At 38.4% G+C, this 14,395-nt stretch overlaps 1 protein-coding gene across 4 annotated transcripts in view; it reads left to right on the forward strand.

The window, feature by feature from the left end:
- Orp8 (Oxysterol-binding protein-related protein 8) overlaps positions 1-14,395 on the forward strand; it is a 565,732-nt gene that overhangs the window by 193,419 nt on the left and 357,918 nt on the right. For all 4 annotated transcript variants that reach the window (XM_067143024.2, XM_067143025.2, XM_067143026.2 and 1 more), the window contains one exon: positions 8,283-8,498. In XM_067143024.2, coding sequence (XP_066999125.1) covers positions 8,283-8,498 — 216 coding nt within the window. The remainder of the gene's footprint in view (positions 1-8,282; positions 8,499-14,395) is intronic.

The following is a 14,395-nucleotide window of genomic DNA, read 5'->3' on the forward strand; positions in this document are numbered from 1 at the left end:
CTAAAATTACCTCATGTCACTGCCTCATACTGACTATCCCTCGGATACTGGTCGTACAGACACGTAACACACTTCAACACATTTCCTCTCACTAGGAACACCTTCACTTGCCTCTCATCTATCTTGAAAGAACACACATTACCAAACACTTACCTCAGACCATCATAATTAACACGTACTTCTTTGCTAGTTATATCCCAGAACGAACACACACCACCTAAATTAAAGTCTACTCCCATGATTTGCAACCAAGTCAGCTCCTAAAATAACTGAATACACAAGCATTGATACAACAAGGCATGCTAAAACTTACAATTATATTCAATCGTTATCGGTACCGCTATCATCTTATTTACTCTCTGTGACTTACCCAACAGCTGTTATAAAATAGTACCTTCTTCACAACACAATTTCCATCATCGGAGTTACTATCTCACTACTTACATCATATTCTCAGTATTATAAGTACATCACTTAACAGGACACTTCTACTACTATTAATTACTTCATTATCTACGACTACATCATTACTTAAATATCTCACTTAACATTACTTAGGTCACAATCACACTGTTCTCTTAAATCTACTTTCACTATATAACTACTTATACTACATACCTGTTCAACTACTACCTTCGGCCTGTCCCCTTAACTTACCCGATTCCCTGTGAATCTGAAATACTCTGGCTCGATAACGACACCTGGATAACATTCATATTCAGCTTATCATAATCCCTCTGATAACTCAAACCCGTACGCCTCCCATCTTCCGATTCTCTCTGGTTACTCCTCTGATCCTCTCTCTTATAACTCAAATCCATCCGCCTCCCATCTTCCGATTCTCTCTGGTTACTCCTCTGACCTGTATCACCATCGACACAACTCTTAATCCTCTGCTCATCAGGATTACTACTTCTCTGATACACGGCTAACATTTTCCCCCCTCTCTCTACTATACTACTTTCCCCAGACATCATGCGGTCTCTCTCTCGTGCGCGCCCTTCCACACATTCCTCCCAAAGCCTGTCAATGAACTTGTCTTTAAATTCTCCTAAATTAGACATATTATCCCAGTACCCTCGAAACCATACTTTACTTTCACCAATAAAAACATTCGACAAGATTTCCAGCATGTATTCCCATTTAATAATATTATTCCTCAACTTACTTGCAAATCTTTTCTCAACTACTTCTACAAATTCTATAGGACTGAACTGGTAATGTGTGTTCTTTAAAGATAGATGAGAGACAAGTGAAGGTGTTCCTAGTGAGAGGAAACGTGTTGAAGTGTGTTACGTGTTCCAGAAAACCCAGGTAAATCACGATCCCTACTGAACAAACCACTCACTACTATCACCTCTACCGCTGTCTCACCTGTAAATTCCTGCCGTATCACTTCCTGGCAACTCAAAATTTCTTCTTCTGCTCCTCTCTCAGCCTTCTCTTCCTCTGTTCTCACGTCTTCCTTCAATTCTTCCTCTCTTTCTCTTACCTGCTGTGATAGCGTTTCCTGTTCGTTCCGTAGTTCAGTGACCTCCACAAGTTTGCTTTGGATTTGTTCATTTCTACTAATCTGTTCCCTTGTCTCTTCCCCAATTACATTGTAAATCTTGTCCAATCTTTTCTCGACTACCTCATGAATTTCTTCCCGATTACTAGAACTTTTATCACTTAATTCTACAATATTCTCTGTAAATGTTTCTTTGACATGCTCAATTTGAGTATGACGATCACTCCGATTCAACTCTATTTCTCCTCTAAGGTCAACACACTCTTTATTAATCTTTTCTAACTTACATATTTGACTAGTTACCTCTACTATCTTAGTATCTATTTTAGAATTTAGTGATTCACTTAACCCATCTATTTTATCATTTATCACATTCAAATTTTCGTTACAACTACCAATCATTTCTTCCATTTTACTACAGATACCAATAACTTTTTCCATCTGTTTCATATACTTTTCATTATTCTTTTCAATCTGTTTTTTTACAATTTTCATTACTATTACCAATTAATTCTTTCATCTCTTATTATTTACACTACTAGTATCAATTTTTCCTCCATTCATTTACGACTATTTTCACCACTATCAAACTTTTCCTCCATTCTACTGCTGAACTTAGTAAATTTGGCAATCAGCAAATTAAAAAGTTGTAAGTCCCTTCCACCTGTAATTTCCTTTTGAGTTTCAGTGTGCTTCTCGACTTCTGCACTTTCCTGAATTATCTCAGAACCTTCCATCGTGCTCACCTGCTCCCTATTTTCAATCTCACCTTGGATGTCCATAGAAGCAACAACCTCGTCGTCACATGACTTGTTATTGTCTTCTTTGTCCATCTTTGGTTCACTAGTGATAGTGTGTGATCTCAAATTAATTTCCTTCTTCAATTCCTTTGACATAACCCTAAAATACAAATATATATCACAAAATTACACTCCTGACATTTACCCGTAATACTTTCTTTGGCTTAAATGTGCATACTCTTCCAAAAATGAACCTATGATATGTTGTCATTCAGAACAAGTTCTGAATTTCTTCGTACACCACGTTGCGTCGACACATTGTAGGATGTTCGTGACTCGCTGACTAGCTTTACAAACATACTATTCTAAATTTAACTTGAAAAAATATGAAATTCTGCATTTAAAATGGAAATTATGAAAATTAATATTCATTAAATATAATACACAATCGTCGAACCTTGTACTCACACTTACTTCTTACTTGCTTACTTACACATATGTTATTTGAAGGGTGCCAGCTACCACTCAGTGCAGCAATAATAGAATGAGAGTCTTGACTATCTCTAGCGTGTGGGGTAATAAGCTTACTTTTGACAACATACCATATAAGTTCTGGGAAAAGGAGATTGGCGTTCGGTTTCCCCATTAAATTTGAGGTTATCTAATTCTGTCATTGAAATAATATTATTAATTCATTTGATAGAACAAAATACATTCTTTAAATAATATATAAAAATAGTGAGTCTTGTTGCGATAAAACAGATGAGAAAATGAAATTATGACATTGCAACTGAAAGAAACTAGGCATGAATTTGAATTCTTCTTGACTAGACATTTAACATTTTATACGAAATATATCCCTCACTGTTTCACTTGACTGTACCTTCAACACTTTGAGTGTAATTACGACGTATTCCAAATCTGGTGTTTACTGTAAATGTGTCACGCCTAATTTGGAGATATATCCATGTGACTGCTTCTTCTCCATATATGACCTCTTTGTAAGTCTGTATGGTATGACTTCTTTGCAAGTGTGTCCCTCTATGACTCCATCAGCTCACCATCCACTTCTTCTCTCTTCACCTTCCGTTTAACTATTGACTCCCGTTGACTGACTGAGGCCACTCCATCTTCGTTCACTTAATGGCCAACAGTGCCTCTCCTTCCAGTAGAATAATCACTGACTGACCGACTGCTGTCTCCATCTCATTCACACTACAACCAACTGTCGCCTCTCCTTCCAATTGAATAATGACTGACTGACCGACTGAGGTCTCTGCATCTCGTTCACTCAATGACTGTTCACTTATCCATTTGACTTCTTCACTGTACACCTTCCGTTTAACTAATGACTCACGCTACAATATGCAGCCACCTTTTATAGACGTTGGTTGATGCGCCTACACAATCTCCAGAAATAACAATGATCTACTCCCACCTGCCTCAAACTGTTGCATGTAATGGTGAAATCCCCTGGGGCTCCCAGTAGGTCTCTCCCAGCAGTGAGCGCACCGCCAAATGAGCACGATGACGTAGCCATGACGTAGCAATGACTCTGCATTTACTCCAGCAGTATTGCACACTGTAACAATGTCACATCCAACATCTGGTATGTAACAATTCTCACTGTACATGTCTTTAATGTTAATTTACACACACATATATACGCATACAGTTAACTACAATCACGCAAGCAACAAGTATTGCAGAATCGAATTGAATAAGAATGATAATATAATAATAGTAATCTCACAGATAAAATAATAATAATAATAAATAATAATAATAATAATAATAATAATAATAATAATAACAACTACAACACAGATAAAATAATGAAATGATAAAAATACAGATATCATCCTGTAATGGGATTTGAACCGTTACAACGTGAAGGTGTTATTCAAATCATATTGGTTTCTCTTGGATGCCTGACTCTTACACCTGAATATACGGAATGAATTGTTTAAAAAAGAATACAGAGTGATTGATTCAGCATGACACCCCGTTTTTTCCTAAGGAAGCACAGACCTCAGGTCGAGGTGGACTTCAATTTATTGTGAATTGTTGTAAATAGCCTCTGAAATTGTGTCTATTTGTGTATGTTCGTAGCGATAGTTAGATTGTAAGTTCCTAGTGTAGTAGTGCACGTACTTTAGAATTAAGATATTAGGCTTCGTTTTAAAATGGGTCCCCTTTGTCTGATCAACAAGAAGGGACACATTTTAAAAGGGGGCAGTGGGATGCTGAGCCATGCCTAATGGCATGTTCATAAATACGATGTTTTTTCAATATGTAAATGGCTTCCTATGGCCTTAATTCGAATAGCTTATGTGTTTCTGACAATGTACTAGAGAGGGCAGCACTATGTGATATAAACACGGAAGATCGTTCCTTTTGCAAGACAAGAAGTATTATCTCCTTGATGGGTATCTTTGCCTTGTTTATGGGAGATGAATTAACAATGGAGCCCACACAGAGCAGAGCTGCATTTCTATCTTAAAAATGGGTGTTTAATATATTCAAACCCAGCTCATGTTAACATCCATCTTATTATTTCGATTATTCATATCGCAGGTACGTTAATTCTTGTGTAACTTTGGTTTTACGGTTCTTACTAGTACTATTCGGCCTGTTGATTATGGCTGATCGATATGCGTCTTTCGCCCCAAACGCCATGAATGAGACGTGTGTCTGTTAGTATGTTTGTGACTATGCCATGATGATAACTGAGTCTCTAATTGATTCCATTTATGTGCACTGCATTGTATGATATTTCGCCATCAAATATATCTGTGCTCTCCATGTTAACTGGAAGCTCCATTCTCGTCGTACGGGGCACGTGACATGGTGGTTTTGAGTACGGGATTTTTCCGATCTCGTTATATTGTTTGCGTCTTGCACACTGCTGTCCGGTGTACGAGAGACCTGCAGTTCGTGACCAGGTGAGTCACCCTATATGGATTGGTGTTGGACTTTATTAATTGGAGCGACTGCTCGTATTGCCTGCCGTACAGGCATGTGTGCGAGTTTGGGAGTGTGTCCGTGAGTGAGGGGAGTGGAAAGACGATGTACCGGTCAGTTCTATTTTTGTTTTTAATTTAGTTTCTGTACTTTTTTTTTTTCGCGGTACAGGATTATTTATTTTGTCTTGGTCTCTGTCTCGGGCGCTTGCTTGCTCGTGAGGCAGTCATGTTTGTTTACTTTCATTCTTGTGGGCGATGCCCCTGCCTGTGTTTTCTCCTTTGATTTTAAATACACTTCTTTGGTCCAGAGACATTCCTCTCTCTGGCGTGATATTGTCTTTCATATTTGTTTTACCTTCCTTTTCTTCTCCATGATGTGGAGAGGTTTTTTTGTGGAGATATGGCTATTGTTGTGTGGATAATGAGCGCAAAGAATATATATGCTTGAAAGAAGTCAATCTCGTAAAAGAATGACCTAACTGGGTCGTGTGAGCTGTATTAATACCTGCACGTGATGTAACGAGGTTATATTTGAGGCGGCGAGCTTGTGATAATAGTTACCCGTATCTTGGAGTGTAATAACGCCACGCTCACGCTATAATGTTCTGACATCCATTGAACGAGGTATGCTTATGTTACAATCCTTTTCCCTTTTTAAGTTATTGATATCACTATTTTGCTTATCTGTTTCAATTTTACTTTATCAATAAACCCCCATTTAAGTTTTATTTGGATTTTATTGCTGTAGTAATAGATTAATAACCTTATTCATCAATAATGAGGGACGTTTTCAGCTCAAGGCTGTGTTCTCCTGGCCTTTCCTAGTCGTGGTCCACGCCTCATTTTTCCCCTACGTGTGTATCGTTTTACGTCTCATGTCAACGGTAGGGAAGGGAATGGTGCACCAGTGACCTATGCCAACGAATAAAACCATGCAGTTAATTGCTGAAGGAATTTCCCAGGCCTTTAATACCAGAGAGCTGAGGGAGATAATGGCTCTAGACCTATACGGGCCACTTCCGAAAGTGACCTGGGGGAATAGGTACATTGTTATGATAATTGATGTGTTCTCCAAATATGCGTTGTCCTGCCAATCCAAAAAGCTAATGCTGGTAATAATCTACGCAGAATTTGGAAGAACATTATCCCAGAAATGGGAAAACCGGAGTTTCTCCTAACAGATCATGGCACCCAGTTTACCTCAATAGAATTTCAGAATGCCCTTGAAGAACTAGGTATTCATCATATCATGAATTCCATCAGGCATCCCAAAGCAAATCCTGCAGAAAGAGTCATGCAAGAAATTGCAAAATTCTGTAGAATCTACTGCGGAAATCAACACTGGAAATGGATTGAAGTATTGTCGATCATGCAGCAGATTGTGAATTTCACTAATCATAAATCGATTCATGACTTTCCATTGACATTACATCAGGGAGTGATTCCAAATTGACCATGGGATTGATTATTGCAAATGTTGCCAGATGCAGATATACCACAAAAAGGTAGACTAAAGAAAGCCCTTAATCAATTTAGACATGCTGCCATACTTTGGGAGCAACGGAAGAGAGGCAAGAAGTTCAGACGACCGCTACGTGAAAACGATCTTGTCCTGATCCGCAAACCAGCAATATCCCATCCCGAGCAAAGGATCTATGCCAAGTTCTGCCCACTCGTTATTGGACCTTTTCGCATTGCAGAAATCCTCAGGAATGGAGCTTATCGGATCGCTCGTTTAGATAACACCATCGAAGGCATATACAACGCTGCTAATTTAAAACAGTACTACAAGAAAGAGACGTAAAGAAAATCCTCATCGAATTTTCTTTACCCCAATAGGAAGGGTCATGAAACAGGATCCATCCGGTTATGCCTGCAATTGCCTGTAATCGAACTGGAGACCGCGTGGTCTGTTTCATCACAAGTTTAAAATTGAGCGCATTGTAGTCTGTGATGCAAAGCCTGCTGCTAGGAAACTCGGCTGCAGCTTGTCGAGGCACGACCGTGATGTCACCGAACACGTGGCCTGATCTAGAAGCTTTTTCCTATCTCCACTTCCTGATGTGATAACAGCAAATGGACAACAGGATCGTGTAGCTGGCAGTAATAAATAGCTCGTACCAACTGATGAGCCTAGCACACGGGGGCGAAACGCTGGCAACCAGGAATGAGTTAGCTGGAAAATTTATAATGTCCAATAACGGACCATTTATATTGGTATTATAAATTTACTCATTCGGAACAATTATTTCTGATTCCCTGTGTGAATCAACATCTACATCAATAGCTGTGTTGTTCACAAAGATATTAAGATATAAAAATATTGGGTGATATTCATGACGTCTACGCTCAGGGTCAAATTTTTGTATAAACGGTGAGCCTGGAAACTCAACGACACACACAGCGACCAACAGCAGAGACCGGTGGAGGTCTACTGCATGACATAGTGCCAGTGAGTATGATTTGACTTAGTGGGTGTCTGTTACTAGTATAGTATGTATGTTCATCCCTTGTCCCATTTCTGTATGGGGTCAGATATGAAGTGAGTTGAATCTTTGCAGCAAGTTTTTGTGATCAGATATCCTTCCTGACGTCATCCTCATCAGAGGAGTTTAATGAGGTTAAATTTACATGATAATAGGAAGGGAGGGGGTGTAATTCAGTGCCTGTACATAGCCTACTCCTGTCAAATAGCACCAAGGGGTCTGCTCAAGGCATAATGTCAACATCTGATGGATGAATCACCATCAACAGCGTCGTATGCCCTCACTCCGTATGAACACTGTGGAGAGTTTTGGAATTTAATCCAGGCTTTTGGCATGCAATCTAGTGATTAGAAATAGTATACCACCACTTACCTCTCTTAGCCTGCCAGCCAAAATTTTGATGGAGATTTTTTTTGTTTTCGACCAATCGGACTTGAACTAGCTAACCATGGTATCAGATCATATGGACTTGATACTTTAATGATCATGGTCACCAGGCGTTCTAGAATGAGATGTATAGTTTATGAAATTTTATAGATATGTCTTTTGCTGTAATCTAACATAACTCATTCATCTGTAGGAGCTGTGGTTCAACCTTTACCGACATCATACCTAATCTTCCGTGCACCATCGCAAGCAGCTGGTAAGTGTTGGATGGATGCTTTGGAGTTATCCCTTCGCTGTTCAACACTGCTTGTCCGTTCAATGAGTTCGAAATCTGGTTGTCAAGATGCTACAACTAATCATGAGACTCAGTGGAGTGAGGCAGACTATGAGAAGCACTTCACTGATCATGGTAAACTAATTTATTTGTTTAATTTTGTATTGTTTGAGCTGTTTTGTATAATAACAACTATAATAATTGTCATGAGCTTTGTTTTGTTTACTGTACTTCATGGAGATGTAATTTTCTTTCTGATGTGTTGCTTTTGTCATTTCAGACATTTTTTATTACTGTGAACTTTCCTCCTCCATTTCTCATTCTGGGAACATACATTTTATAATTATAAATAATGTTACTTTTAAGTTAGTGGTAGTTTACGATTTACCTCTCTTGATACCAGAGTTGTTCATCAGTCCCAGCCTTTTTTCCCTCGGTTCTAAAAATGTTTAGGACTATTTAAATTCATTTTGTACACAATTTTTGTGAACGTATTCTAAAACCATTACCATATTCTGAAGGAATGAGGATTAGGGATGCTTTAGAAGGTAAGAATTAAGTGTCAACACCTATATTTATATTTTCAAAATTTATTTGAAAAATATGTTGTACTATGATTGGAAAAATGTGTATTATAAGTGTAATCAGAATTATCGATAATTTTTCGTATAGCATACTCAATTTAATTTTCATTTCCAAGAACTCGTGTTATACTTCACATTTTTATGATTGAATACAAAGGTAATCCCAAAAATAAGGTCTCCTATTTTTTATAAATACAGTAAAACCTCGATAATTCAAAATCGGTTAATTCATAATCCCGCCTAATTCAAAGAAGCTCTTGTTCCCAGAAACATGAGATACAGTTTTGTATGTTATTTAAATTATTTCATTCGAAATATGGATAATTCGTAATTCGTAGTACAATGTCGGCCCCATTCAGACTTTTAACTCGAAACTGCCTTGACATTTTAAAACAATAGTATGTTACAGAGTAATTTCAACTCTAAATTTATCTGTCATAATAGAACGCGTGTTTCGGAACGTGGAGGGGTAGTTTTCCGCACTTGCACTCACTTCAGTGGGTCTACAGTGCGCTTCATGATTGCTAAGTTGAATGAAATCGGATTTCTTTTGTATTCAACCTTTTAAGGAATGCCGTAATATCACGCAACAGGTAGTGTGCGGAGAAACAGAATCCTCGTCGTTGGTGATGAATCGCTTTCCAGCCGAACGTTCTTTCATCTTAAGGAGCAAGTGATAGTCACTGAGTGCCAAGTCAGGGCTATAGGGTGGGTGGGTGATGTTCCACTGAAACTGTTGCAGGAGAACAACGGTTTGCTAGGCAACGTATGGGCGAGCGTTGTCTTGGAGAATGTTTACGCACTTGCTCAACATTCCTCTTCTCCGCTTCTGAATTGCCCGTCTGAGTTTTTTCAGGGTCTCACAGTACCTGTCAGTGTTAATTATGGTCCCAGCGAGCATAAAGTTGACCAACAATACCCTTTTTCAATCCCAAAACACAGTTGTCATGACTTTACCGGCAGACTGTGTTTGCTTGAATTTCTGCAGCTTTGGCCAAGAGGGATGCCACCACTGGCGTGAGTGTTGCTTGGTCTCAGGTGTAAAGTGGAATGCCCAGGTTTCGTCACCCGTGACAATTGAGTTCAAAAAGTTGTCTTGTTCGGCTGCAAAGCATTGAAGAAATGCGCGGGAAGAATCAACTCATTGCTGCACGTGGTCTTCAGTCAGCATGCGTGGCACACATCTTGAGCACACCTTCCGGTATTTTAACTTTTCCCTTAAAATTCTGTGAGCCGCACTTCAGGAAACCTCAGGAACCAAAGTGCAGAGATCGTCCAGGGCGACCCGCTGATCTTTACGCATGATTTGCTCAACCTTCACGACTGTCTCGACGGAAATTGATGGTCTCCCACTCCTTTGTTCGTCATGAATTTCAGTCCAACTGGCTGCAAACTCTCTACACCACTTACGAACATTTTTGACATCCATGCACGACTTACCATACACTTCCGTCAATTGGCGATGGATTTCAATCGGTTCAGTACCTTTTGTGTTCAAAAACAGAATAATTGCGTGCACTTTGCCCTTGGCAGTAACATCCAACGGAAGCTCCATTCTCAACGGTTGCCAAGCCAAGACTGAGTGCCTCAGCGGAGCGTGCGCATGTTTATATGCGAGTGCGAGAAACACTCTTCACAATATTGTGATCAACAGCCGCACGAGCAGAGTTCTGTATTTATAAAAAAAATAGGAGACCTTATTTTTTGGGATTACCCTCATACAAGCGAATAACATGAGAAGGCATGGGAAAACAGTTGCTTCAACTTCTATTTAGATGGCATGAGAAGATCATTTTGCTGTGTATCTTACATTTTCTACTCAACAGATGGCAACTCAAATCAACAGTCTCAAAGGGAAAAGACCAGTGAACATATCTGTAGTAACCCAAACCCAAGTTCAGGTGGTGCACATGAACTTACAACACAGCAAATGTATCCCTGAACGATAATCGGCCATGGGCTACATTGTGTTTAAAGGCCACTGGTCTAGCTTTCCTAGTAAAAGCGCTGATTAATTGCAAATGCATACTTTGATTGCAGACAGACGTTTTGATTGAACTAAAATGAAGTGAAATCCCAGACACAGTACAAATCATCTTATTGTGTTCTTAATAAAACATGTTTAGCTTTACATGGTCATGCTGTCTAGAATGAGTATTGCAGTACCTTGGTAGACCGCAAATTTACAAGCATTTGTCATTGTACATACAAGAATGAGATGGAGGTACACTGTTTTTCAAATAATGTGCAATAAAAAATCAAATTCTCTGGTGTTATTGGCCCCCTCCAGGAGCAATTGGCCTACCGAGTGTGACTTCTGATCAGCCCAAAGGCCTACAGATTACAAGGTGGCGTGTGGTCAGCATGACAAATCCTCTTAGCATTCATGGCGTAGGCTGCTATCTCACAGTCAGATAGCTCCTCAATTACATACAATAAATTTGAAAGTAATTCTGTATCAACATTTAAAATAGTATAGAAACTGGTAATTTACTCATCCACCTAGTCAAAACAAATATGTTTATTTACAACGTAAATTGCAAAACTTATTACACAGTTCTTTAGTACGGCATTTGATTATTTGATTGTTGTTTGGTCGGAAGAGCTACACCGGATGAGTGGAGAGTTGCTATAGTAGCCCCTGTGTATAAAGGAAAGGGTGATAGACATAAAGCTGAAAATTACAGGCCAGTAAGTTTGACATGCACTGTATGTAAGCTTTGGGAAGGCATTCTTTCTGATTATATTAGACATGTTTGTGAAATTAATAACTGGTTCGATAGAAGGCAGTTCGGTTTTAGGAAAGGTTATTCCACTGAAGCTCAACTTGTAGGATTCCAGCAAGATATAGCAGATACCTTGGATTCAGGAGGTCAAATGGACTGTATCACGATTGACCTGTCTAAAGCATTTGATAGGGTGGATCATGGGAGACTACTGGCAAAAATGAGTGCAACTGGACTAGACAAAAGAGTGACTGAATGGGTTGCTATATTTCTAGAAAATAGATCTCGACCCTGTAATAATTAAGAGGGGAATTCCTCAAGGCAGTATTATTGGACCTTTATGTCTTTGTGTGTGTATATATATAAATAAATGATATGAGTAAAGAAGTGGAATCAGAGGTAAGGCTTTTTGCGGATGATGTTATTCTCTATAGAGTAATAAATAAGTTACAAGATTGTGAGCAACTGCAACGTGACCTCGAAAATGTTGTGAGATGAACAGCAGGCAATGGTATGTTGATAAACGGGGTTAAAAGTCAGGTTGTGAGTTTCACGAATAGGAAAAGTCCTCTCAGTTTTAATTACTGCGTTGATGGGGTGAAAGTTCCTTGTGGGGATCATTGTATCTAGGTGTTAATATAAGGAAAGATCTTCATTGGGATAATCACATAAATGGGATTGTAAATAAAGGGTACAGATCTCTGCACATGGTTATGAGGGTGTTTAGGGGTTGAAGTAAGGATGTAAAGGAGAGGGCATATAAGTCTCTGGTAAGACCCCAACTAGAGTAAGGTTCCAGTGTATGGGATCCTCACCAGGATTACCTGATTCAAGAACTGGAAAAAATCCAAAGAAAAGCAGCTCGATTTGTTCTGGGTGATTTCCGACAAAAGAGTAGTGTTACAAAAATGTTGCAAAGTTTGGGCTGGGTAGAATTGAGAGAAAGAAGGAGACCTGCTCGACTAAGTGGTATGTTCCGACCTGTCAGCGGATAGATGGCATGGAATGACATTAGTAGATGAATAAGTTTGAGTGGCGTTTATAAAAGTAGGAAAGATCACAATATGAAGATAAAGTGGTAATTCAAGAAAACAAACTGGGGCAAATATTCATTTATAGGAAGGGGAGTTAGGGATTGGAATAACTTACCAAGGGAGATGTTCAATAAATTTCCAATTTCTTTGAAATCATTTAGGAAAAGGCTAGGAAAACAACAGATAAGGAATCTGCCACCTGGGCGACTGCCCTAAATGCAGATCAGGATTGATTGATTGATTGATTGATTGATTGATTGATTGATTGATTGATTGATTGATTGATTGATTGATCATTTTTTGGCCTGTTGGGCCATTGTCAGCTACATTATGCATTATAATGAATCGATTGCACATTTTACTAAAACAAATATATTTTTTAATAAAAAAATATTCTTATATGATACAAAGTTTATATAACATTAAAAATAATCTTTTTGTTCATTACCAAATTATGCATTTAGCACTGAAACCAGTAAAAAAAAAAAAAAAAAAAAAATGTTTACTTCAGATCTATGATCCTTATATGTTAAAAAATTCTGTATGGATTATATACATTACATTTTTTGTTCTGTTTAAAGCGTAATATATAACAACTAATGAGTATTATAAACCATCTTGAATGTGAGCAACTGCTAAAATCCTCTGATGTAGAAAGCTAGCTTGATAAAATGATGTCGAATACAGAATGCAGAAATTTAAAATAATGCGGTTACAGAAGCATGATTTTATGTAGGTGTAATCTATAAACATACCTGCCAATTATTCCGGTTTTTTCTTAAAATGTATGGATTTTGAGTGTGTTTACGGTTGTACTGATGAACAATGTTACTGTACAGATTTTGAATGTCCGCGCTTGTTTTCGCTTTATACGGTCAAATCGGATTTGTTTGATTTTCAATAGTAGCTGGTGATACGAGATGCAGTTTTTGAAATTTGACCGATAAATGTATCGATAATCACATTATCAATTATCACTGTGCGTTTTTCACCTGTTCGACCTCAACTGCTACTTCATTCACTGAGATGTTCCCAAACAAGTAACAGGCTGCGATTTTGAAGAAAAGAAATCGGTGAAAAGTAGCAGTCTGTGATTTATTTAGTGTATGGCTTATACAGATAATATCAGTAATATATATATTTACAGATCAGAAACAAAGTAATTTGTGCTTCACAATTGAATTTCTAGTTCTCCAATCCAGCGTACAGCATCTGGAGTTGCCAGCAGGAAGTCAGCTTCATAACCGTGATAGGCTCGAATCTTGCATTCCCTGACGATACGATGAATAGTCTGGTGTGGAGCTCCACAGTCAGTCTGGATTAGGTAGCTTTTTCCACTTATGTGGAGAATGGTTCTGGACCAGCCATATCTTGGCAGGCTGTGAATTTATATATAACAACTTTAGTAACTGCTTCGTGCTTCGGAGCAGCTGAAAGGTTTTGTTTGTGTGTGGATGTGAGTAACATTGGCGTTAGTTCTGAAACTCATGGAATTGTATGACGAATTTGTAAGCGATTTAGTATTTTTAGTGGTGTTTGTAATGAGTTCAACTAAGAAACAGTGTTAACAATCTTTTAGGGAGGCATATTCTGCTGAATTTCCTTGTTTTATACGATCGCAGAAAGGCAAAACATTCACATTCTGTTCCATGTGGTCGTGCGATATAAATGTTTCTCACAGAGGAAGA

The sequence above is a fragment of the Anabrus simplex genome, chromosome 3 (assembly GCF_040414725.1).
Source record: "Anabrus simplex isolate iqAnaSimp1 chromosome 3, ASM4041472v1, whole genome shotgun sequence".
Lineage (NCBI taxonomy): Eukaryota > Metazoa > Arthropoda > Insecta > Orthoptera > Tettigoniidae > Anabrus > Anabrus simplex.